The sequence below is a fragment of the Prionailurus viverrinus genome, chromosome D4, assembly GCF_022837055.1.
Source record: "Prionailurus viverrinus isolate Anna chromosome D4, UM_Priviv_1.0, whole genome shotgun sequence".
Classification (NCBI taxonomy): domain Eukaryota; kingdom Metazoa; phylum Chordata; class Mammalia; order Carnivora; family Felidae; genus Prionailurus; species Prionailurus viverrinus.
Genome location: NC_062573.1, coordinates 16,646,695 through 16,673,787, shown reverse-complemented (window position 1 = coordinate 16,673,787; position 27,093 = coordinate 16,646,695). Strand labels below are relative to the sequence as shown.

The 27,093-nt window shown below is 41.6% G+C and overlaps 1 protein-coding gene across 3 annotated transcripts in view; it reads right to left on the bottom strand.

The window, feature by feature from the left end:
• Positions 1–21,586, bottom strand: part of SVEP1 (sushi, von Willebrand factor type A, EGF and pentraxin domain containing 1) — a 199,200-nt gene extending 177,614 nt beyond the window's left edge. The window contains exon 1 of one of the 3 annotated variants that reach the window (XM_047830252.1): positions 20,584–21,586. In XM_047830252.1, coding sequence (XP_047686208.1) covers positions 20,584–21,114 — 531 coding nt within the window. In that variant the 5' untranslated portion in view covers positions 21,115–21,586. Of the gene's footprint in view, positions 1–20,241; positions 20,308–20,583 lie in introns of those variants that run through there. The other 2 variants (XM_047830251.1, XM_047830253.1) reach the window with 2 other exon arrangements.
• Between the last annotated feature and the right edge of the window lie 5,507 nt (positions 21,587–27,093).

Below are 27,093 nucleotides of genomic sequence, written 5' to 3'. Positions count from 1 at the left end.
ACATCCAAATGTTGACTGTCTCTGGCAGTATATTTAGGAAGTTTTACTGACTCCTATTCTGTAGTGTTATATCATTTCTAAATTTTTACTTTTTCTTCTCTAGTCTTTCCCTGGGGAATGTCATGTGAACTCAGAACTTTGAATCTCACCGATAGATAATGACTCCTAAATAAATCTATGTCAAATTGAACTCTTTAACTCTCAAAGTGAGGTTCCATTGGCCCAGTGGACACCTCTGCCTGAATGTTTTATAGTACTCCCAAACTCAACCTATCCTCTCCGTGCAACCTATCCTCTCCTTTCTCCTGTTTTCAAGATACATGAAACGTGGCACCAGAAACTATCCCATAAACGTGGCACCAGAAACTCTACAAGTCTGTATCCAAGAGCAACTATGATGCCTCCTTTCTGATCTATCGCCTTTAGTAATCCATCTAGACCTATACCTTTCACCTCTGAATATCTCCCGACCTTGAAATCCTATTGCCCTAGCCTTGGTTCAGGTACTTCTGTCTGGATTATTGAAAAGCAAGAGGTGTTTTCAGCATCTCTTGCTGAAATTGCTCCTTTCAAGTTCATCTTCTGACCTACCATCAAGGCTATCATTCTAAAATATTGATCGAATCATGTTTTAAGGCTTTCATTATTTTCCCTGTCTCTGAAGTTTAAATTTCTTTACATGTCCTTAGACAATTCAGCCCTAAATAATACTACCAGCCACATCCCTTGTCACACCCCATCTCCAGCCTACTTCCCCAACCTACCTCTTATATTATGTCCTCACCACACAGGTCTATTTGAAGGTTTTGGAACATACCATTCTTTCCTTATGTTTGCTCTACCTGAAGTTTTTAACAAATCTTTCTCATCTCCTAATATGTCTATATCCTCATCAATCCTTCAAAATCCAGATCGAAGTTCACCTTCTCTTTGAAACTTTCCCCAAGTCTTCTGCTGTACAGAAAATATTAAGTCAATTCAACCATCCCACAGCACGCCATTACACTAACCCCATCAAAATTATAGGTAACTTGTCTGGCTACATCCTTAAGCTAACTGCAAGATTCTCTATGGCAAAGACTGATTCTTACATTTCCACTCTGTTGATGATCACAAAAGGGCTATGCAACCAGTAGATGAAAAAGAAATCAATAAACAAATGCCTTAATTTTCACTAGCTACACGTTTAACATGCAGAATAAATGAGTAAGTTCTAAGCCAAACGCTACTGTTACAGTAAATCCTTTTCTGTTAATTGTGACATGAAAACTCTTATAAAGATTATGCTTAAACTTATTTCACCAAATCCATGCAGAGTCTCTATTATATATGAGGCACTGTGCCAGGGTTTTTAATTGTCCTATTTGATGATACAATAGAACCATTAACTAAAAACAAGCCCAAACTAAAACAATGACAAAAGTATACCTGGCAAGAGTATCCTGCAGTAACTGAGTTTTCCTATTTATATTACAATACCAAATAAATCACATTTAGGTATTTAATATGTCTCATTTATTTTAAGTATTTACTCAGGCTTCACAGACTGAAATTCTAGCATGAAAAGAAAATCTTGGCTCAAATAACATTTAGGCTATTTGTTACAGTCTAGCCAAATCACAGAAGAGCCAGAGGGTCAAAAAGAACTTAATCTCAAATTTATGGTCATAGAATTTTTCCACCCACATACATGTTTTTGTTATTAAACATGGACACAAATCATTTTCAAATGGACCCATAGGGACAGTATATCACATTGGGAAATGGTGTGCACAGGAGTTGATGAGTAGAAGACTCAATCCAGACTATAAAAAACAACAGAATAAATAGGCAAAAGCCCAAACAGATTTCCAATAATGCTGAATTCCATCCACTATCCATTCTATAGACACACAAGGAATAAAGAAAATGAAGAAAAGTCAAGTCATCAGAATCCAAATAAAAATGAAAGAGGGCTAAATGACTTTGAATGGTTACCCTTGAATTAAAGGTATTACTCAGTGATCAAGAAAAAATGAAATCTTGCCCTTGCAACAACATAGCTGGAACTAGAGTGTATTATGCTAAGTGAAATAAGTCACTCAGAGAAAGACAAGTATCATATGATTTCACTCATACGTGGAATTTAAGAAACAAAACAAATGAACATAGGGGAAAGGAAGGAAAAATAAGATAGAAAGGGAGACAAAACGTAAGAAACTCTTAAATACAGAGAACTGAGGGTTGCTGGAGGGGAGGTGGGTGGGGGGATGAGCTAAATGAGGGATGGGCATTAAGGAGGGCTCTTGTTGGGATGAGTCACTGGGTTCTACTCCTGAAACCAATACTACACTATACGTTAACTAACTTGAATTTAAATTTAAAATTTTTTAAATGTTTACTTATTTTTGAAAGAGAGATAGAGTGCGAGCGGGGGAGGAGCAGAGAGAGACTGGGAGACACAGATCCCAAGCAGGCTCCAGGCTCTGAGCTGTCAGCACAGAGCCTGACGAGGGGCTCAGACTCACAAACCGTGAGATCACGACCTGAGCCAAAGTCAGACACTCAACTGACTGAGTCACCCAGGCGCCCCTAATTTAAATTTTTAAAACAGGTATTTGCACAGTTTCAAGATAAAAATTTAGGGAAGGATGTCTTAACCACACTTGGTTGTCAGTAAAAATTGGATATCCGCTTTATTAGCTTCAACAAAATGGGAATTTATTGGAAACAGAGAGGACTATCCCTCCAAACCCAAGAGCAAGGAGAAGAACTGGGCCTCAAGAGGACCAACCAAGCTACAGGAACCAGTGGCTACTCCCTCAGCCTTCCATCTGTTTGCCTGTTTGCTTCTGCGGCCACGCTGTGTCTTGTCTCAGTTTCTGTCAACACATCCTCACTCACTCCTAACATTGATGGCATTCCTCTGGTTCTCTGTGCACAGTCTTAACTTTATATTCCCTACATACTGGCAAAAAAAAAAAAAAACAAAAAAAAAAACACCAAAAAAACTATGCTCTCAGAGCTCTTTGTCCCCTCTTCTAAATTCCTAGGAGAAAAAATATAAATGATCCATCTCAACCTCTAGATTGCACCCCCCCCCCCCCCAACACAAACAGAAAAGGATTGCCTCTCTAGGCTGGGCAAAGGACTGATGATGCATGTGGTTCTCAGTGAAAATGGTTGCTGATGGACAGGGACTACAGAAGAAATGAGCTTCAAGGAGAAGAAAGAATTGAATCCTATGCTTGGATTTATCCAGTAGAAAAATAGTTGCAAAAGCGTATCAGAGCAAATTCTCTTTCTAGAAAAGCACAAAATGCCAGGAAATGATGTAGGGATTTGGGAGAAGTCAACTGTAAACATTTTCCTCGGAAAGGAGAAAAATCTTCTTTAGGATTCAAAGCTGTCAGCAAAGAAACACTGTCTTACTAGGCATATTAATAGTAACTATGAGGGAAAAATTTATCAGGAGCTTAGAATATATAAAAGACACGGAGAATCTAATCATTATGTGGCAAACACTTGGGCTTCAGGAACAACCTTACTTTTCAAAAAGCCAGATATACTTCAAATCAAATGTACTGACACGTGGGAATTCACAGGGAGCAGAGGCTGAGGGGAAACTTCAAGTTCATGAACCTACTGTGTATTTCATTTGTTACAGTTATCCAAAATTTATCAAAAAAACACTTTTAATTGGGACATTTATTAGCATTCCAAATAAATGACATTTTCATTTTTCTTTTTTTGTTTGTTTGTTTTGTGTTTTAGTTTATATAAATGACCGCATCAATTACCATTCTAGGGCAAAAGATTCTGTGTTTCATAGCTTAAGAAAACCTGAAGTTAAACCCAAATAATTTAAGGTTGCATAAATTAAAAGATTCATTGTATCTATATACTTGAATAATCAATGACTCAATATTTACATATGTAAGTGTTCAAAGGTGTTGACTTTTACTTTTTAAAGTTTATTTATTTATTTTGAGGGGCATGAGGACAGATTGAGAGGGAGAGAGAGAATCCCAAGCAGGTTTTGTGCTGTTGGCACAGAGCCTGACATGGGGCTCAATCTCAGGAACCGTGAGATTATGACCTGAGGTGAAATCAAGAGTCAGACAATTAACCTGTTGAGCCACCCAGGTGCCCCAAAAGATGTTGACTTTTAAAATTACTTTGAGAAAAATATACTCTGGTGGATTAGCCAACTTCTTTTTTTAATGTTTTTGAGACCGAGAGAGAGAGAGAGAGAGAGAGAGAGAGAGAGACAAAGTGCAAGCAGGGGAGGGGCAGAAAGAGAGAGGGAGACACAGAATCTGAAGCAGTCTCTAGGCTCTGAGCTGTCAGCACAGAGCCCAATGCAGGGCTCAAACTCATGAACTGTGAGATCGTGACCTGAGCTGAAGTTGGACGCTTAACCAACTGAGCCAACCAGGCACCAACTCTTATAATTTAATTTTAACCAACTCTTATCATTTAATCACATGCTTACACTTACAACAGTGACAGTTTTCCCTAAATATGCACTGGATACATAAGTAAGTCTAGTTCATTACCTAAAGGGTTTGAAAAAAGATTTTTCTAAACACTGATGATCATGGAGCTGATTGCTAAAGTGAGCATTCTTTCTACCTGAAGAAACTACTAGAAGACTCATAAGGGAGATTTTTTTTTCTTTTGTGAAACGGGATGGCGTATGGAAACAAACAAACAAACAAACACACAAACAAACAAGGAATATTATGATGCAGGGGGGAACACTGTGTATCCCAGATTGGGACATACGGAATTTAGTTGGAAGACCAAATTTTATATGGAGGTTTGGCATAAACATTTATAAACTTAAGTTTAGGCTGTATGGTAATTTGAGAAAGGGACTAGATGCACCTAGGATTGGAAACATGAATTCTCTTTGAGTCATATTTTTAGTTTAGTGGAGAGTGTGAGGTTGAGTACTGACCATGGATTACAGAAACCTAAGAATTCATTCAGGAAACTAGATAAATGAAGAGGACAGACACAGATGTGTTGCAAATAGAAGATGATCTTTCACTTCCTTGGTCTCTGCAATGGTTGGTAGACACATCAGTTAAGGCACACAAAACGGGAGGTGCTAGCCAATCAAAGTACACTGTATACAAATGGCACATGAGAGGCAATTCCCTGGGCTGAACGGGGGTCAGAGGGGTGGGGGGGTCAAGGTGATCACTTGGGACACCAGATAGTGAGAGAGCATCCATTCAAATGACAGTCTCCAAATGCTTACTCCTCTTGGTCCTGCATCTGCTCCATGTGGCCTTCTGCTCTGTCACCCATATACCGAGGGCCCGTCATGGCTGCCCTCTCTGCCTTGTGTCTTCGCAATGAACTTCAACGATAAGTATGTATCCGGGGGCCTTGTACCTACTAGATCTTCTGACAGTACAGCATAGGGTAGTACTACACGGTGGTTAAGAACTTAGACCTTGGTTGGAAAACCTCCAAAAGCATGGAGGTTAAAGAACACCCTACTAAAGAATGAGTGGGTCAACCAGGCAATTAGAGAAGAAATTAAAAAATATATGGAAACAAACGAAAATGAAAATACAACAATCCAAACGCTTTGGGACGCAGCGAAGGCAGTCCTGAGAGGAAAATACATTGCAATCCAGGCCTATCTCAAGAAACAAGAAAAATCCCAAATACAAAATCTAACAGCACACCTAAAGGAAATAGAAGCAGAACAGCAAAGGCAGCCTAAACCCAGAAGAAGAAGAGAAATAATAAAGATCAGAGCAGAAATAAACAATATAGAATCTAAAAAAACTGTAGAGCAGATCAAAGAACTTAGACCTTGGCTCCGACTGCCCAGATGTGTATTCTAATACCTGGACTTACTAGCAGTATAACTTTGGTCAAGTTACTTACATTCTCTGTGCCTCAGTTTCCTCATCTGTACTTAGGGGATAATAATACTAGCCTACAGGGGGAGATTTTTCTGTTGTGGGGATTTACTGAATTCATACAGGGAAAGTACTTAGCATGGTACCTGATAAGCACTGATTGATTACTCATCACCATTATCATGATGAGTAAAAGAAACTGCTAGCACATTGCCGGGATGTCTGTCAAGCAGATAAACCATACAATGGAACCAACATTTTGTTCAAAGCTGTGAATGAAAAGAAGTAATCGTATTTGTAGGAGCTGACAAAGTGGGTCAGGGGATTTAGGAGAATTATTATTCTGTAACCAAAGACCAACCCTACCTGAGGCAAAAAGAAGGTGATAATGCTTTGGGCAGAAGACCAGAAAAAAATAATAACCTGACTTTTGCAGTTACTGAGGATGATACTGCAAGGTTGGCAAAGGGCAGTGTGGACATCGACATGGAGGGAGGATGTGAATTCACAACGCAGAGGCCTGCAGATTCCCCTTCTGAACTCACGGCATGGAGTTCTCCGCAGAGGTGCTGTGGGGTTTGCCCCCCTTGATCAGATTTAGTGTGGGTGTGCGGGCGGGGAGGTAGGGATTCACACTTGCCTGAGATTCTATTCAACAGTTTATGTCGCTCCCTTGGGAAAGTGGTCTGAAGGGTAAATTTGCTAAAATTATTATAATCCATCATTTCAAAAGTCAAGCATCCCCTAAATGGTCCTCTGAGATGTCCTAACTATCCTCATTTTCGTTTGAAATCAGAGCACAGTACTACCCTTGATACACTAAAATTTAAAATGCTAAACAGACTAAGGTATGTCTTTTCCGGAACGCCAGGGTTATAATGAATGTCGTTTGCTAGGTCGTGGAGCATAGATGAAAATCACGTAAGATGTAATTTTTGTCCTCCACAAGTAGAGGGGAGACAGGCATCACACGACAAGTGCTATTTGCCACACTTCCCTGTAATTTCCTTAATCAGATACGTCCTTACAGTGTTTCTCCACATTTTGGGAACATGGCAAACGAGTGAATGCAGATTACTCTGCAAATCCCTGCAAGGTTCTCTGTTGCTGGGACTTCATCAATCTCTGCCTAGTAAATTCTGATAATGGGTCTTACGCCTTGAAGGTGTAGGAGAAAATGGAAATTTCGAAAGAGCAAAATGTGAAAAGAAATAAAGAAAAAGGTGTTGGCGCTTTCTGGGTTTGTGGACCACCAGATGCTCTGTGCTTTGGAGACTTCCGCACCTTTACTCAGATCCAGCTCCCAGGAGAGCACTCCACAACTTACTACTGGAGATGTCTTGCTTAATGGGCAACCAAGTGACTCAATTCCAGAAACTTTCTGTGGTTGTCCTTCACCCGTGGAAAAGTCACACCTCTTGGCTTTACAAAGTGCTACTAGGGCAGGCCGTTCCTCTGAGCCCCCTTTCTGCCTGCAACAGCGGACCTTGTCCAACCCTCCCTGTTCCCATATCTCAGACTTCCAACTGCCAGCATCTGTATCTCTTTATCTGAGGGCTTGTTTTGGTGCCTGGAGACCACTCTGCCCACTCACAGGGGAGGTGACAGTGACAGAGAATTGACGCCCTCCAGAGAGCAAATCTCGACAGCAACAGATGAGACTAGGTCTATAAATGCCACAGATCCCTCTCAGGTGTGGTCATTCTAAAGCCTGAACTGTACAGTGCCCCCCACCCCTGGTACAGTTAACCACTCTTAGCTTTTCTGCTGTTGGTTCCCTTCCCTGTCTCATGTCCTCAGTGTTTAGTTAGGATCACCTCCCAAACAAACAACTGGCACTTGAATCCTCATCTCAGGTTCTGCTTCTGGCAAACCCAAAACTGAGACATTGGCCGTTGTCTCTGGCTTGCTTCTTCTCCATTACACAGGCACGGGGACAAATGAAAGCTTCTGCCCAAGGACATTTCCAACCAGTATATAGAATGCCGGTCTCTTCTTTGCTAAGTTGCTGGAAAGGAAAGAACTGCACAAAGGGCAGAAGAGATCAGCTTTCAGTACGAACGCTGCTCTCCCCCAGCGTCCCAATGGCTGCTCTATTTCACTGTTTATCTCTTGCTCCCAAATTCTCTGTCCGGTGGTACAGACTAGAGTTGGATGCTGGGCAGGAGGTGAGGGGGATTGAGTTTATAGGGTCTGTGCTGCACAGTCTGTGAACTCTGAGCGAATAAATCACTTTCGGTTATTGGTGGCTCTAAAATGTGGAATGCTCAGTGTTCTTTCGCTTAAGCCGTGGGTCCTGGTGCAAAATCTGGGGCAACAGAGAGTCCCACATAACATCCTGTTGCAGATGAGTATTTAAAACACAGATTTTTACTACTGACCAGATGCACAAAGCCTAAACTTTGGTATCTTTATTGCTAGAAAAGTCCAACAACAACGGTCTCAAATGATGACTTTTGAAGTGCCATTTAAAAGCCAAGCACACATATTTTGAAGGAAATTGTGACTAAAAAAAGAGCAATCTTGGCTAGAAAGAGTAATGTGAAAAACATAAACAAAAATTGCTTCGCTTCTTTCAGAGTGAATTTCAGGTTCAATTGGAAAGGTGAAGCCTATAAAACAGGATTAAAATGATGAGGCTTTGCTTGCAGATATGATTCAACTGGCGTAGGTCAAAATATGTAAGCCAAGTTGAAAGAAATGCCAGGATCAAAATACACTATCAAACAACACCTCTGAATGTGCCTGAATGTTCTCCATCAACAACAGCAGGCACACAGACGGTCTTTTACTGCACAGGACAAAAAAAAAAAAAAAAAAACCTCACAATAAAAAATGAAGCGTGAGAGCTACAGAAAGAGAATGAATTGTGGGAAACGGGTCCTTTGAGGCAACCATTTCATTTACATGTGATAACATTAGAGGGTTACAGTCTTTCTTCCCTGAGAATGTTCTTTGATGAGCATTACCAGTAAGGATGAGAGATGCTGACAGAGCAGTGGGCACGGCATCCCTCCCGGTGTGTGACAAGACAGAGGAAGGCCACATTCTCCCGACCTCTCAGAGAGGTGATGGAGGCAGTTATTTCCACCATCCGCAGCCTCAACACCCTGCGCTGTGTCACCTCATGGCCAGCTGTCCGGGCTCATCTCCTCAGCGAATAACTGAAGGCAGCTTGCCAAGCAGTGAAAAAACCACTGTCATCTGTGTGCACAGTTGTGTGGGAATCTGGGTTCTCAAGAGCCAGTGTGGCACCAGGAGGGAGGAGAAGGACAGCTGGGGTGGGGGACAGCGTCTGAAGGGTCAGTGCTTTCAACCCAGTATGATTCTCCAGCCCTAACAGACTCAGTGCTACAGTACTTGGCATCAGGCGAAAATAAGACTAGAATTATACCATTTTAGTTTCTTGATAATTAGCTAAAGCGCCTTTCATTTCATACGGCAGAGCTATGCTGCGGGATAGAACACCATATTCTCCTGAATATTTCAGAGAAAAGCTGAGCCATAAAAGGACTTTCATACTTGAGACCGATCCCTTCAGGCTATGCCTCCAATGCCCCCAAGGTACGTCTTCAATCACCTGTGCCCAGGTAGACATTGAGATTTCACTTCCTGTTATATAATACATGTTCATTGTAACTACTTTTTCAAAGGCAGTAGAAATAATATAATTCCTATAGATAACTACTGTTAACATTTAAAAATTTTTCTTCCCAGTTTTTTTTTCTATGTTATAAATGCAGTTCTATATACTGATGCTAAATACACACACAGAGTTCCAGCTCATTTAATATGCTATTTGGCCAATGTATTACATCATTAGGTAGTTTTCAAAAATGTGATTTTATTGACTATGAGACATTTCACTGTGGATAGGATATTTGATTAAATTGTCTTGAGTTGTGGGAACTTGGTGGCTGCTGCCTCCAGTTTCTGTGTGGGGTGGCAGCCATTACAGTTACCCTCTGCCCCCCCCCCCCCCACACACACACCACTTCTCACTCTTCTCCTGAGGAAGAGGGTTTCCCCAGCCCCTCTCTGCCCCCTTCTCTTTGGCCTCTGGCTGCCAGGAAACAGCTAGGTTTTACAGGGGCAAGCTCCCATGTGCCCAGAACTGTCTTTCCTGGGGAGGCAAGTCAATCTAATTTCAAGATTCAGTATTAGAAAGCTGTGCACCTAAGCCACACTCTCCATTAGCAGGAGACAAGGACATGTTTGATTCTCCACCTGCCTTTTCCGTTGCATTGTAATGCAATTGATTTGGAACTCAAGAGAGGTGAAGAAAAGTATAATTTACTGAGCCTTCCCAAACCACAGCCAAACTGTTTCTAAATTTTCCCTATTCCAAGTAATGCTGGGATGAATATCCTTTTAGAGGAATCTTTCACTATGTCTTGGGTTATTATTTTCTAAGAAACTCCTTGACTGGTAATTACTTAGTTTTAAGATATTTACTTTGAAGACCTGTAAACATACTGACAATTTATCCTACTGCTCTGGAAACATGCTACCATGTTGTAAACACACAGATGTATTGTGAATGCTCTCCATTGGGAGGAAGATCTTGAAGATGTAAGAAAGAAGGGGAAATACTTGGTGGGAGGTCTTCCTTGGCTGAGGGAAGAGACCCTTACTCTAATACGTATAAGGAAGCATTGATGCACGCTGAGTTTGTGGAACTAGAGGAACTAGTGAAAATTTGAAAGAGTTCATACCTGAGAAAATGAAGCATATGTATTTTAACCACATAAATGTATATGCATTTTAAATATCATATTTGAAAGTAAAAAATAAAAACATTTTGCATCGGCGGCTAGTACGTCCTATAACCAGATGCTACAGGATGGACATTAAAATAATGAAGGCTATCAGGAATGGTTAAGCAGGAATTAAGAAAATAGTGCATCAAATGCACGTATCGCAAAGTATATTTTATATGCTCTAGCAACAACTTACAACTGGAAAAACCATCCAACTTGGACTTTACTAATTAAATGACTAAGTTTACTAAGTAACCTTACTTAGCAAATGATTCAATCATGTAATAGCTCCTGCTAAGAACTTTCTTTAAAATGTTTCTACCAATATTGTGGGAAGTTATTTCCCCCTTAGTTTTGAATTATATCTATTCTCGTGAAACAAGGTAACTATCACTATTTCGACATATACAGTAATGAGAACCTGTCCTCAGGTTTATAGCTTTCAAGTTTACTCCGTCTACGAAAGAACTATATGCTCTGAATTTGAAAACTCCTTACTGTTTAACACTACAAAATAAAATAGGAACTGCTTGAATGACCTCATGAGAAGGACTGATAACAAAGGAGATACATGCTATAAAAATCTTTTTATGAATATTGATAAGAAAATTACCTACTAATGTGTTACAGATTTCATTTGCACTATGGCTCATCTCATGTGAAGAGCTGTAGCAACATTGAACATACATCGTCAACTCTCACAGAGTTTTTCCTATCCACATTTGGCCTCCAAATCATAGCAGGTTACTGGATATAAGCAGAGTCTATGCCAGAAACCCACTTTTCATATGGTCTGGGGAGCTTTAGAGAACAGTCTCAAAAAATCTACAGGAAAGGCAGCCACAATACAGAACAGGACATTCCTTTTAATGTAAAATTCTCTTAACCTGACAGCTTACGCCAAGAAAAGCCAAAGAAGTACCATGTTTTCCTGAGAAGTGTTCATTTGGGTTTACTTAATTAATGACAAAATATTAAAATTAAAATATTAATTTAGGGGCGCCTGGGTGGCACAGTCGGTTAAGGGTCCGACTTCAGCCAGGTCACGATCTCGCGGTCCGGGAGTTCGAGCCCCACATCAGGCTCTGGGCTGATGGCTCAGAGCCTGGAGCCTGTTTCCGATTCTGTGTCTCCCTCTCTCTCTGCCCCTCCCCCGTTCATGCTCTGTCTCTCTCTGTCCCCAAAATAAATAAATGTTGAAAAAAAATTTTTTTTTAAATATTAATTTTACTTTATTGCGTGCATTTTCCCCCATCACTTTCAGTACAATATTTTATTTGGGAGTTAATGCCATATTATTTAGAAGCTTCTGGCTCCTGGGAAAATTACGTAAGTAGCTTTCGATGCCAAAATTTAAATGGATTGCTCTGGAACATTGATAGTTTTTACTAAAAAAAGTGGAATCTAGTACAAGGAATAAGTTAGGCGAGGCCTGACTCTCCCATCTTGAGCTGAATCAGGCCAGTGCCACTAAGGAAGAAATGAGGTGGGATTTCCAAAATTTCCCCAGTTAGACACAAGCTCTCCCTGACACACTGGTGTGGCAAAGACTGCTTATAACTTCCTCAGCATTCACTCTCTCCTCCCTCCCCAAGGATGGATATGAACCCGAGTTGTTCCAAATGAGACCTACATGGAAGTGTTGTGCGCATTCTCAGAGTCTCCTTAAAGAATGGTGTAACTCTCTTTGCTCTGTCCTCCTTCCTGGAGTCTGGAGTAAGCCCCTGATGTCTTAGTAAGCGCTCCAGCATCCATCTTGGACCACTGAGGTGCCCTGAAGATGACAGAGCAGAGAGCCCAAAGGAAAGACTCCAGATCCCAGAAGACATCACAGACTTGCCATACTAGAATTTTCTACTTAAAACAATTCGAGAGAGAAATAAATGTTTACTGGGTTTAAGCTAGTGTTACTGGAGATTTTTCAATTACATCCAGCTAAACCTACTCCTAGCTAATTCACTGGTTAAAAAAGGAAGCTCAGAAGATAAATTAGAAGGGACTAGGCCATTTCAGGCTCTGCCAAGGATTAGTCTATGTTAGACCATGGAAGAGCAATCAAGGACCATGAAATGAAATTCCCTGTGCCAGGTCTCTGATGAATTGAGACAGATCACACCCAGAATTGCTACATACTACAATGTGTTAAAGGGAGGCCAAAAAGTCAGATTTTTTACAAAATGCTATTTTCTGATTTTAAAATTTCTGCTCAAGTTAGAAAATGTATTGTATGTATACTATATAGAGAGAGAAATGGATATTTAAACACACACAAACATGAACATATACACATATCTCCAACTGAAATGCACCCGCAGAATGAAAAGGCCTGAAAGCCATGGTTTATGTCTTCTGGGTTCACATGTTTGGCTTTATATCTTATGTAACACTTCAGCTTCAGAAATGGAATCTTCCACTTCTCCCTAGCTTTTGATATAACTCAGGACATGGCAGTAACAGTAAAATGTGGGAAATGGCAGGGGACACAAGGAAAAAGACAAGATGACAAGTCAGAAGGCTGGATTGACTCTGTCTGTGGCGTTTACTTAAATTTGTGATTAGCATTTAGTTACCTGACTTCTAGAATCTGATGCTGTTCCTGTAAATCTGTAAAACTGACTGTAAAATCATAATATGAAAGCACTTTGTAAATTATAAATCACTTTACAAATTAAAGGTATATTTGGTCAAGAATGATGCATTTAATAATTTCATGGCCACTATTTTTTTTAAATTTTTTAAGGTTTAATTATTTTTGAGAGAGAGAGTGTGTGCATGCACAAATTGGGGCAGGGGGAACAGAGGATCAGAAGTGGGCTCCATACTGTCAGCACAGAGCCTGATGCAGGGTTCCAACTCACCAACCCTCAGATCGTGGTCTCAACGGAAGTCGGACACTTTAGCAACTGAGCCACTCAGGCGCCCCCATGGCCACTATTAAGAGAGATCATCTCTTAGCACGTTTGTACCAGGAGGACATGGCAGGGAGTAGGGGGTGGGAGGGACTTTCCTATCCTTTGACCACAGAAGTGAAGTAGGACAGAACAGTCTAACCTCTCTCTGTGTCTAGGCATTCAAGCCTTTGACCAAGAGTTCTCAAGATGCATTTCAGCCAAGCATAACGTAATACTGGCAGCCAATAATGGTAAGTGTCTTTAACAGAAGCAGGAGGTGTACATTCTTATTGCATACCTATAATAATAATACAGTGTCCTGTATGCTGGGAAAAGCAAAAGGATAAATAAAATATACGCAAGTGGGGAATTAAGAACTTTGGATGCAATTGATATTTGAGAATTATTTGCTCTCTCTCTTCAAATGAACAATTCTGGAACCATCTTTGCCTGGGAAATATACATGAGGTCTGGATCTATTTTATGCACTGAGGACTCATTTCTTTCTTTCTTTCTTTCTTTCTTTCTTTCTTTCTTTCTTTCTTTTCTTTTTCTTTCTTTCTCTTTCTTTCTTTCTTTCTTTCTTTCTTTCTTTCTTTCTTTCTTTCATGCTGCTAAAGTTCCTATAGAAGACCAAGGCAATAGGAGAACTATTGAAAAGTTTAAGTAGCACAAAAGAGAGAACATTTCCAGAAGTACATTTAGAAATAGATCTTCTCAGGATCGAAAAAGAACTTAGCTTTTGCATCAGTGAGCAACTCTTGACATCTAAATCATGCTCTCAGTTTGGAACAGCTGAATCTACTGCAGATTGTATGGCTGCCCCCGCATTTTCCCAAAGGAAAGGAAAATTCAAACCTTCCTTATTCCTTCAGCAGTTGGGCCACCAGAAAGACTGCTGGGAAATGCCCAATGGCTATTATCAGCTTATTGTCTGAAAACAAAATGGCCCTAATTTTATTCATCAGGGTTTTAATCTAGGGCCATCTCACACATCTCCAGATCTTATTAGAAAACGTAAAAGCAGATCCTTTCTTCCCATGAGGCTGACAAAGCAGATTCGTGTCCTGGTAACAGTGTGAATGTGTACTACTGTGGGCATATAGCAATGATGCTCTTTGCCTACAGCTAGGAAGGGCTGCCCCCATCCATTCCCAGTCTTCTGGCCATCTCAAGCTGGAATTTTTGGTGAGACAGCACATTCCCTACCAAAGGATCCTATTTCTGGAACTCTGAAACAATGGGGAAAGCAGAAATTTTTTTCAAAGGAAGCTTCATGCTATTTGTTTAAGAGATACTTAGCAGGGCGCCTGGGTGGCTCAGTTGGTTAAGCGGCCGACTTCGGCTCAGGTCATGATCTCGCGGTCCGTGAGTTCGAGCCCCGCATCGGGCTCTGTGCTGACCACTCGGAGCCTGGAGCCTGTTTTGGATTCTGTGTCTCCCTCTCTCTGACCCTCCCCTGTTCATGCTGTCTCTCCCTGTCTCAAAAATAAATTAAAAAAAAAAAACGTTAAAAAAATTTTTTTAAAAAAATAAAAAAAAAGATACTTAGCAAAAGTGAAGTAGGAATGAGGAGATTTTATTATGACTTGAAATGCTGAAGAGGTGGGGAGCTTTGCATTGATAGTGGGGTTGATCCAAAATATGCAGTTTAGGAAAGGCAACTTATAAGAAGTACATGGTGGGGAGAAAAACTAAGAAGAAAAGTCATTATGAAATTGTCACTCCTTGAAAAGGAAAATCCGAAGAGATTTCTGTTTATTTCGTAAAAGGTTTTCACATAATTAAGTTCAAGGTGCTAAATTTTACCCCCATTCTCTTGGTTGTGCTTCTGGAAGGATCTGTGCTAAGTAGATTTCACTGCTTTAGTCCTGTACTCTTTGATGAGTGCCGGGAGATGGTGTCTAAAAAGAAAAGGTCTACGTTGCGGTTTACTCTTTGAAATAAAGTGTGATAAGGGTCCACACATATACTTTCCATTAAGCTGTCCAATTCTGATACCAAATAAAAAATGAAGCCCACTGTTATCTCTTTGTTTAGTCAAAAAGTCAAATGTGCTGAAATATAACAGCAAATTTTGCGTTGGCAGAAGAGATTCCATATCTTGAGATTTTTACAGAAGAGGAGTAAGGTGTATGAATTGTGAGGGGTAGCTGTGTGCTTACAGGCACATCCTATATCTACGTTTATGTGTCTGTGTATTTGTCTGCCTATGTTTGTGTCTGTGTATCATCGTGTGGACATTCAGTTACAAGTGGAAATGTTTGAAAAACTAATTTTCCTGGGGAAAGTAATTAACAACCTCAGAACTGCCCCTGTGATTTTCAATTTCCCAGATCATAAACACAATCAGTTCCAGTAATACCATTGTGCACACACATGGGAATCTGATGAACTGTCTCATTTCTATGATGAAATGTATTAAGTTTCATATCCAAACCCAAACGACAGAGCTAACCATTTTCAAACTAATTCCCCAATGAAATATGCCTCCCTGATCCCCGTGCAATGAATCCATATTCAAACCTCTACTAATGTCATTTTCAAACATCAGTCACCTTCTAATCAATTTTCTCCAAACGGCATACGTAATTACACCTAAGAATGCTCATCAGGGATTTGGAAAGGTTACAGTAAAGACATGTAAGTCTCCAGGTTAGACAGGGACGGAGTCCAGCTGACCCTCTCCTGTACCTTCTCATAACCCAATCAAAATGAGAAAAGAAAAATAAAATCAAGGGGAAGTTGAGTTAACAAAAACTTCTGAAAAGTCTCTGCTTGTTAATTACAAATGGATCTAGGCTGAATTAAGGCACTGGGAACCTTGTTGGCAAGTTCATTTTCCAAGACAGGATGTAGTATTTGGAAGGAGAAAGCTGAAGACAGAGTAGGTCTGGAGGCAAGCAGTGTGTACTCGATTCATTACCCATATAACTGCTTTGGATCAACGTACTCAGGGGCCCCAAGCTAACCTGGCCAAGCTAAACAGAGGAACGGGTATATGGCAAGTTTTTCCCTGATGCAGCAGGGTTCTTCTCTGATGGCGTGGGTGGTGACATCAGGAATAAGGCCAGCCTTAGGACCTCATGAGTCCTTGGAGTGGAGGCCAACAGAGGACTGGATCTGCAAAACTGAACCCTGACTGGTGAAACAACTTCAATAAAAAGAGACATCTTTAAGGAGTTATTTCATCTCTTAGAGGCAAAAGCTTTTGAAACATCACAGGAAATGAAAAAAGCACAAATAAAAGAAAAATAAGTTCAGTGACAGATTTAGAAGGCAAGTGAAACACTGAGAAAAACTATTTGCCTCATACTTAGCAGCAGGAGGGTTAATACCATTACGACGCAAAGAGCATTTGCAAATCGGTAAGACCCATCCTCAAATAAAAAATAGGTAACAGTCCCGAAATATTTTAATGGATATTCAAAAAAGAACTATATACGGCAAATCATATATGAACAAAGTGTTCGGCCTCACTAATAAGGAAATGCGAGTCAAAATGGGATTCCATTTTTCACGTAGAAAGTGGGGCAGAGGGCGGGCGTGTTCAAATGACATTAACCTATGTTGGCTGCATCCAAGGTATCGATCCAGATAACTGCACATAGCTGTGTAATTTGGTACCAATTTTCTGCAGGGAAACTTGGCACATGTACCAAAGGCCTTAAAAGATGGGCACACTCGGGACACCGAAGCAGTTTAGTCGGTTAGGTGTCCAACTCTTGATTTCGGTTCAGATCACGATCTCACAGTTTGTGAGTTCTAGCCCCACGCTGGGCTCTGTACTAAGAGTGGAGCCTGGTTGAGATTCTCTCTCTCCCTTTCTCTCTGCCCCTCGCCCTGCTCATGCACTCATGCTCTGTTGAAAAATAAGTAAACTTTTAAAAAATGAGCAAAAATTTAGTAACACAGCGTTCTTTTTAACAGCCTAAATATATAATAATAGGTATTTATGTGGTAAAAACAAAGGCATGTTCTACAGTGGAATACTAAGCAACAATGAAAATGATACAGTATAATTCTTTTTTTATTTTTATTTTTATTTTTTAATGTTTATATATTTTTGAGAGAGAGAGAGAGAGAGTGAGAGCAGGGAAAGGGCAGAGAGAGAGGGAGACACAGAATCCGAAGCAGGCTCCAGGCTCTGAGCTGTCAGCACAGAGCCTGACGAGGGGCTTGAACTCACAAACTGGGAGATCGTGACCTGAGCTGAAGTCAGATGCTTAACCGACTGAGCCACCTGTGTGCCCCAAAAGTATATTTCTTTTTATGGAAAGAAAACTAAAAATATGGTGGAATAGAACGTCAAGTTACAAAAGGGAACATACAACATGATCTTTTGGGGGCAAACACTGTTTATACATGCACAAAATCATCCCTGTTACCTAGATAACTGCAAAGCCAAGAAGGCTGTGTGTCATAATATTACAATGTATTTACAGAAAGTTTGTCTGATTATTTTATTTTCTGGTTATAATAATAACTATTTATCATCAGTAAATAAAATATATTTAAAAAGAAAAAAATGAATCAAAGAAACTTCGACAAGAATCCAGATACAGAAGATATATTCAGAAAACCAATAACGTTTCTGTACATCAAGAATAATTCTTTAAAATTTAATTTGACAAGGTGTTATTCATGGTAGCAATATTGAATAGAATATATTTAGATCTAAATTTGGAACTAGATGTAGGACTTATTAGAAATCTACAACTTTACTGAACAATATAAGAAGAACTGGTTATGTACAGACATACCATATTTTTGACTTGGGGGGACTATTATTATAAAATATAAGGAATTCACAACTTAGTTCAGTATTTTTCCATATTGATTAGCACCACACTCTAACCAACTGAGCTAACCGGCCACCTAGTATTTTTCCATATTGAAATGGAAATCCTGGGTGCTTTCATTTGAAATATGTGAAAATGAATTAAAAATTCATATTAAGTAATAAATACATAAAAATTGATTTTAGAAGTATAAGAAAAAGGGAGAATTTGCACTACCATACATTTAAATACATTGTAAAGTTATAATAATTAAATCACCTTTGCAAAGTTTAAAAATAATAAATACATAGTAAAAATTAATAGAAAGCCAGGAGAAGATAAATACCCATAAGATTTAATATATGATAAAAGTGATGTTCAATTAAACTTGAAAAGGATGGATGACTTTTAAGCAAATCATTTGAGGACAACTTGTTAACTATTCACTAAAAAATAAAATTAGACATCTTTGTCATGCCATACACTAAAATAAGGTCCAGATGGATTAAACTGTTAAATGGAAAACCATGTCTCCAACTCGGGAAATGAAAAGACCATTCTAAGAGTATAAGCAAATACAGGATCTTAGGGCAATGTTTGATAGGTTTGAATTATATAAAAAGTTAAATCATCCATCTAATGACACTGCAATAAAGACAAGTAAAAGGCAGTGAACTGGAAAAACACTTTCAGCACATACAAAAAAGAGTCACCACTCTTACTATATAAAGAGCTGTTATAAATCATTAAAACCACACACATACACACACACAACTAAACATGTACTGTCATTGCAAAATGGGCAAAAATTATGACCAGGTAATTATCAAAGGAAAAACACAAATTCCCAGTACATACTGGAAAATGTTCATCCTCAATAAAACTTTTTTAGTTTCTGAATTTTCTGAAATTATACCTCTATTCACCTGTGAAATTGGCAAAGATATTTAAAAAGTTAGAGAGGGAGGGAGCCAAACCATAAAAGACTCTTAAAAACGGAGAACAATCTGAGGGTTGATGGGGGTGGGAGGGAAGGGAGGGTGGTTGATGGGTATTGAGGAGGGCACCTGTTGGGATGAGCACTGGGTGTTGTATGGAAACCAATTTGACAATAAATTGTATATTAAAAAAATAAAATAATAGTACATGTTATTGGTGACCATGTGGCGAACTAACTGCTGTGATACTCTGCTGGTGGGAATGTAAATTGAGACAACCCTCCAAGGGAGAATCGGACAATACGTATCAAGAAGTTTACAAATGTTCAAGTTCTTTAAATCAGGAACCTCTATAGAAATGCTTCCTAAAGTAGTTAAAAGGGTGCACAAATATTTGTGTCTACCATAACTTAGTTGATAAAAACCTTAAGTGTCCAATAATAGGTGACAGGTAAATTATGGTGTGTGTATTCAATGGAATATTATACAACTAATGTTGATATCTAATACCTATATTAGATATATAATATACTAAAGTAGATCATTTTGATATAACATGAAAAATGCAGGCTACAAAACAGCAAGGCATCAATTGGGTGAAAAGTGTGCACAAATGTGCATACTGGGCAACTGTCCAACAAAACGTAAACAGTGGTTTTGTAAGGGTGATGGCGTTACAGTTTTTCTCCCCCCTTTTCCTCCTTTCTGTTTCATTCATTCCACAAACACTGGCTTGCTATTATGTGTCAGGCATGTCAGTATGTTCCAAATTTTCTTCAACTGAATATGTATCACTTGGTAATCAGAAAAAGTTAAATGGTGTAAAACTCCATCATCTAAAACGGACTTCCTCTTGCAGATGCTAAAAATTCTGTAAAGGTCTCAGAGTAAAAAAAGGAAAGGCACGCAAGGGTAGCACAAGCATAAAATAACATAAAAAGGAATTGAGAAACTATTCCGTTTATTCTACGTCTTACCTTCAGAGACACTTCATAAAACACACTCACCTGTTCAGCTCGGATATGGTCTGTCCTTACAAGTGTGAATGCGAACCGCATCTTAAGGATCCCTTCCTAAGAAGGCCCTCAAAGAAGACCACTCCCTCAAAGACGACCACTCCGTGCCATCACGCTGAGCGGTTAAAATCCATGACCCCCGAGGACTCCCACCTCCCCCCCCCCCGCCCCCAACAATGGGAGGCTAGGTATGACTCTGATTTTGTGCAGGGGAACTTGACCTAGGGAGGCTGTGGCTCGCCCGAGGCTGAACCCCGGGTTGGAGGGGAGCGGGCAGCAAAGGGTGGGCAGGGCCGGGGGCGAGGGCCGGAGCCGGGAGGGCGGGCGCCTTACCGCGGCTTGCTGGAAGGCGCCCTTGGTGTAGGTGCCGCCGCCACGGTAGGTGATGGCCGGGATCTCGCGGCTGAGCAGCGCGCACTTGTGCTGGTGCGCGCGGCGGTGGGAGATGTAATCGACGCGCGGCACCACGTTGTTCTTGGACGAGAAGGTCACGATGGCCACGCGCGTGGCCGTGGGCACCACGGGGAAGTCGGAAAGCAGCTTGCGGACGAACTTGAGCTCGCTGAGGAAGTTGGCTTGGCCCACGCTGGACGACTCGTCCACCAGGAAGACGAGCTCCAGGCGCTCGCTGAGCTCCCGCAGCCGCCGCACGCGCCGCCGGAACGCCTGGCCCAGCCGCTCCACTTTGCTCTCGGCCGCGTCCTCGCCGGGCGCGGGCGGCGCGGGCAGCAGCCCCGGGGCCCCGGGCGCGGCCTCAGGGAAGAGGCGGAAGCTGAAATTGCGCGACGGGGACATCTGCTGAAAGGTCGCCCAGCCCGAGACGAGCGCCAGACCCCAGCAACAAAAGGCCAGGCGCGGCCACATTGCGCTGGAGACGGAGCGGCCGGCCCGGAGCGCGGGCGTCGGCCCCGGCGCGGAGAGACGCTCGGCCGCCCGGCTCGCCGAGGGGCGTGCGCGGCGCGGGCGCGGGGCGGCGGCCGGAGCCTCGGCGCCCCCTGATCCCAGCCGGGGGACTACGGGTGGGCTCCGGCGCCTCGGGGGCTCGCAGGGAATGGCGCGCGCTCTCTACCCCTCGCGCTCTCGCCCTTTTTCTTCCCCCTCTCCTCCTTCCTCTCTCCCCGAAGCCTATAAAATGTTTGAAGGAAAGGGGGCAGTCAAGAAAAATCTCCCGCGTCCCTCCTTCTCCCTCTCTTCCTCCTCTGTCTTTCCCGCTCCCCTCTCCTCTCTCCTTCCTCTATCTCTGCCTCTATCTCTCTCCTCCCCCTCTCATTCTCCTCCCGGGATCCAGCCAAAGTCTCGGAGATTCCATGACACCAGAACCCCGCGTCTGTCAGGCTGTCAACATTCCCGCAGCAAGCGCACCAGCGCCGAAGCCCTGATTGATCCCATATGTCTGGCAGGAGCTGCAGAGGAATTCACTGGAGATGGATCCAGATACCGAGAGTGCCACAGTAATTGGAAACACTTTGTAGAGGAAAACACACACGGACCGGCCAGAGAGTTGAAAGCATCCTTTGAAAACTGCTTGCTCACCTTTTGTGTGTCTCTTCCCCCCCCCCTCCCCCACTCCGGTGCCCCCAAGCCCTCATCAAATACATGTGTGACTTTCCTGCTGGGGATTTCTGATCAGTTGGTGTGTGTGCGTGTACAGACTCTTGAGGTCCCCTCAGACCACGCCGTATCAGGGACTGCATCTACCCCCACGCACCTCAGGGAGATGATTTGTCCCGCTGCTTCATCCGTGCATTTATTTATTCATTCATCTGTTCATTCATTCAACAAGTACCTTTGAGCACCTATTATGGGGCCAGGACACCAGGAAGATAATGAGGAACAAAAAACTGGTGTGGATCTTTGCCCCGGGGAACTTAAAGGGTAACAAGTGAGGTGACCATAGCCAGGTATTCCACAAACAACATCTATAGTTACAGTCCTCCATGCTAAGTGCTGTGGAGGAGATCTTAAGTAGACAGACCCGACCTTGAAGAGGTCAGGAAAACCTCTGAGAACATTTATGCTGAAATCTGAAGAATGAGTAGGGGTCCTTTTCCCCCAGTCCCCTTTCCTGTGCTTGTGGTCCCTTTCAACAGGCAGGACCCAAAGAGGTCTACTCCCTTGACTTTGAGCATAGTCAGCACACAGCTACTGTGAAACACAGTTGCTACCTGGGTGTGGTTTTTCCAAAGCAAGATCCCCAAAGTAAAAGCACACTTTGCATTGGAGAGAGGGAGAGACCTTCATTAAAGCATCCCAGCTAGGAGTCGGGAGCCTTGTGGAGAAAGTCCCGGCAGTTACATAAACCACCTGAACCAAGTTACCGCCAATTCTTGGCATCAGCTGCATCTATTTCATGCTAGAATTCAATGATCTTAAAGTCTCCTCGCTCTCTAATATCAGGTGATTTAATTCCACCTATATTTATTGAAATTCCTTCAATGAGAGATATCACAGGGCATTGGCTGAAATGTTAGGGTTCTGGAATCAGTTTGCCGGGGATGAAATCTTGGCTCTACCATTCACTAATGTATCACCTTGACATCAGTTTGCTTATCTGTAAAATGGGGCAATAAAAACAGTCTGTTAGGGTGATTATAAGGACTTAATCATAAACACCTAGAGTTCTTAGGACAGTGCTTAGAATATAGTGTGTACAGGGGCGCCTGGGTGGCGCAGTCGGTTAAGCGTCCGACTTCAGCCAGGTCACGATCTCGTGGTCCGTGAGTTTGAGCCCTGCGTCAGGCTCTGGGCTGATGGCTCAGAGCCTGGAGCCTGTTTCCGATTCTGTGTCTCCGTCTCTCTCTGCCCCTCCCCCGTTCATGCTCTGTCTCTCTCTGTCCCAAAAATAAATAAACGCTGAAAAAAAAAATTTGAAAAAAGAATATAGTGTGTACTCTATAATTGCTGATTCTGTCATTGCCATCTTTCATCATGAAGGTTCTTCAAATTCTTATTTTTCTAACAATATGTATTGACCATCTATCATGCACCAGGATGTTAGATACTGAGGTTTTAAAGCTGAATAAGACCCAGTTCCATCCAGTCCTCCAGAAGTTCAGAGGATATCAGAAGAGAACGTAATTTGCAAACAGTTACAGAGCAGTAAGATGACTGCAGGAATGGAGAAGGGGTAGCAGGAAGGAGAAAGGTCTGAATCCTCCTGGGGGGTGAGCAAGACCTCATGTGAGCTGAGACTTTAAAAAAAGAGAGAGTTTTTCCAAATTGTATCTCCTCTGTGTTATTTCAAACACATCATTAAGAGCTAACATTTCAGGACTTGTATGTGTCAGACTCCATGGCAACTACTATGTGTACTAGCCCATGTGTTCTTCACAAAAATCCAGGGAGGTAGACAATTGCTCTAGGATTATTTGGTTGCAAACAATAGGCACCCCCTTCTCCTCATTTAAACAAAAAGGGATTTCTCGGCTCACACAGGAAAGGGTAGGGGGCGGAGCTGGTCTCAAAAAGGCTTGGGAAGGAAATCACAAACTACTTAGATCTTCCATTTTTCTCTCCTTCTGCTTCTCTTTGCATGTTAGATTTAGTCTCTATCTTCAGATTTGTGATCTGAGAAGGAAAGACTCTTCTTCTCAAGTTTAACTTTAAAAAGTTATCAACACAACCACCACCGTCACCTTAAGGAAGGTCTCCACTAGAGCAGGCGTGGGTTATATGCCCATCCCTTAACCCACTCTGTGATCAAGAGCAGAATCACCATACTTATCTCAGATTTCCCATCTACCCACTTGATATTGACCTTTCTGTCACATGCAGCTGAACTGGATCCTGGCTGATAAACCCAAACCTGTAGCCAAGGGCTGTCTTTCAAAACAGGCTTTGCTTTACATGAGTGCTGTGGCAGAAAAAAGGAGAACATAATGAATCGTTCACGGCCTCCCAAAGTTGTCCCCAAAGGTGATACACATCACTTCTCCATTTCATTGGCCGAAAAAAATTATATGGCCATCTGTAATTCCAAAAAGGAATAGGGAAGTATAATCCTACCATATTCCAAGTAGAAAGCTAGAAATATTTGATGAAAAGAACAAATAATTACCATATTGAGTCACGTGACAATGAGAAGACAGACGACTTCACAAAGCAAAGGAGGGGAGAAGGAGTGGGCAGGGGGAAAGGGAAAAAAAAAAAAACCAGAAAGCAAAGGAGAGATAAAAGCCTGGAAAGCTTAGCCTACCCCAACATTTCGGAGGTTCCTACAGGAAAGAGTTATCAATCAGTTTCTGGAAGAGCTTTCTGATCTTTGGTTTGGGACAGTAAGTTTATCTGATGACTGCTATATTTACATATAACTATGGTGAATTATGTAACGGTACCCGATTTTAACAGGAGTTTTAATTGAGCAGCCATGGGCATTAGGTTAAAATCTTCTTTTCTCTGTTTTTCACCCCAGCCCATCTAGGAACCTTTGTCTTTCTGTGCATAAAAACACTAGATTATATTAAAATATGGTTATTAAAATGTTTTTTATTCTAAGGTTTTTTTGGATTTTTTTAGATTCAAGTTAGTTACCTAAAATATTTTTTAAATATTTTAAAATATTTATTTATTTTTGAGAGAGACGGAGACAGAATGTGAGTGGGGAAGGAGCAGAGAGAGAGGGAGACACAGAATCCAAAGCAGGCTCCAGGCTCTGAGCTGTCAGCACAGAGCCCGAAGCGGGGCTCGAACTCACGAGCTGTGAGATCATGACCTGAGCCAAAGTCGGATGCTCAACTGAGCCACCCAGGTGCCCCTAACTAAAATATTTTTTAAAGCTAAATGTGTCATGTACTTCTTCATGATCACATTAAATAACATGTGTCAACTGTCCTGTAAATGCTTTCTTTTTTTTTTTTTTTTTAAGTTTATTTATTTATTTTGAGAGAGAGAGAGAGGGAGAGAACAGGGCTGGGAAGAGAGCACAGAGAGGGGAGGCAGAATCCCAAGTAGGCTCCTCACTGTCAGCACAGAGCCCAACGTGGGGCTCAAACTCACAAACCTTGAGATCATGACCTGAGCTGAGATCAAGAATCGGATGCCTAACCCACTGAGCCACCCAGGTGGCCCTGTAAATGCCTTATTTTCTAAACAGTGATGAAGGTAACAGTATTTTGAGGTATTAGGCATGGGTCTAGGCACATTTGAAACTCCCTGGATGATCCTGACACATGCCCTACGGGTAAGCATATAAAGTCAACACGGCATCGTGTTCTTATGATAGGCTGAACAGTCAGGACTATGTTCATCGTCCTCATGGTAAGAAAGTGGGGGCACAGGGAACATTATTCAGACTCCAGCTCCGATCTGGGCACTACTCCTCAAAGCTCTCTACGTATTCTACTCTCTAGTCTAAAGCAGTGGTCCTTAACGAGGGTTGACTTTGCGGAGAGCATTGGGCAAAATTTGTAACTATTTAGGGGGAGAGCAGTATTACTATTTGGCGGGGCAGAGAGCAGTGTTACTAGTATCTGGTGGACAGGCCAGAAATGCAACTAAACATCCTAGGATGCACCAGACAGCCCCCACAACAAAGAATCATCCAGACCAACATGTCCATAGCACCAAGGTTCAGAAATCCTGACTTAAACAGGGTTTAAACAATAAGTAACGGACACAGAAAATGATAAACTTTCACTCTACCCAAAAACTAAGATTGAGAAGCAACCAAAAGCTACTCAAATGACTCAGCTGAGAAAAAAACTACCCTGGCTTCATCTCATGAAATACAGATTTCTGTGAAAGAAAGTGTGTTGGTGCAGTCGGGGAGGAGGGATGCATTATATTTCTCTCACCCTGACTCAGAGTCCTATGGTTTGATCAACCAGAGACTGAACTTCCATCCCTGTCTGTCCACTGACCCGTGACAGAGGACACTCACCTCCATCCCACCCTTCGGTGGCAACCATCTTTCTACATTAAAGCAAGTGCTGAAAAAGACAGGACGCATGTGTGTTTGGGGAAACATGGAGAGGGGACTAAGAAAGGGAGCAGAGTTATGCTGGCAAAGATCCTTCTGAGACATCAAGAATCGAGTCCAGTAAATGGAAGGGGAGCGGGAAAATTTTCAGATTCCACGTGCGCTGGGAAAAGTGTCTGGTTTTGTTTTAAAATCTGTAACACAACGTTAGCTAATCACAGCGACAGACAGTAAGGACAGGAGGAAGATGCCCCCTTGTGACTCTTTTCTATAAGAATATCTTTTTGTTGTGAGTTTAACAAAGACAGTCTCCCACACACAGAGGTTGGAAAAATATACCACCTTGTATATTTCTTTAAGTAGAATTACCCGAAGACAGAGCTCAGTGTGTGAAATACAAAAGTATCAGTAAAGATAATTAATTTCCTAATAAATGTTGTAAATCTGGTTACAACACTAGATGCAGATAAAAAGAATTTTTAAGCATCCTGTTTATGTGTTTTATCTCATTTAACCCTCCATAAATCCTGAAATAAATATCATGGTTACTCCATTTTTATAGGTGAAGTGATTGAACTGTAAAGATGCCCATAAAGCCTGAAGATATAAGTAGTTTATTGCTATCACCTTCCAATGCATGGCATGTTCAACGTGCTGTGCTTTGTTAGCAATGCAAGCTTGCAGTGAACGTGGTGCATTACTATATCATTCGTGTCAATCTCTGCATTTGTATCTATATGTACTGCCCTCAGATAATTTGGCCTCTGATTCCCACAGGCTAAACCTGAGCCTTTAACCAACCCCAGAAGAAGGAATCAAAAAAGTTCTGATCTGGCAGTCTACACCCACATCAGCCAATCCAGTGTTGGAAATTATCCAATGAGTCCCTTCCCCTTCTGCCTTAATGGGGTGCTGTGCCAGCCTGT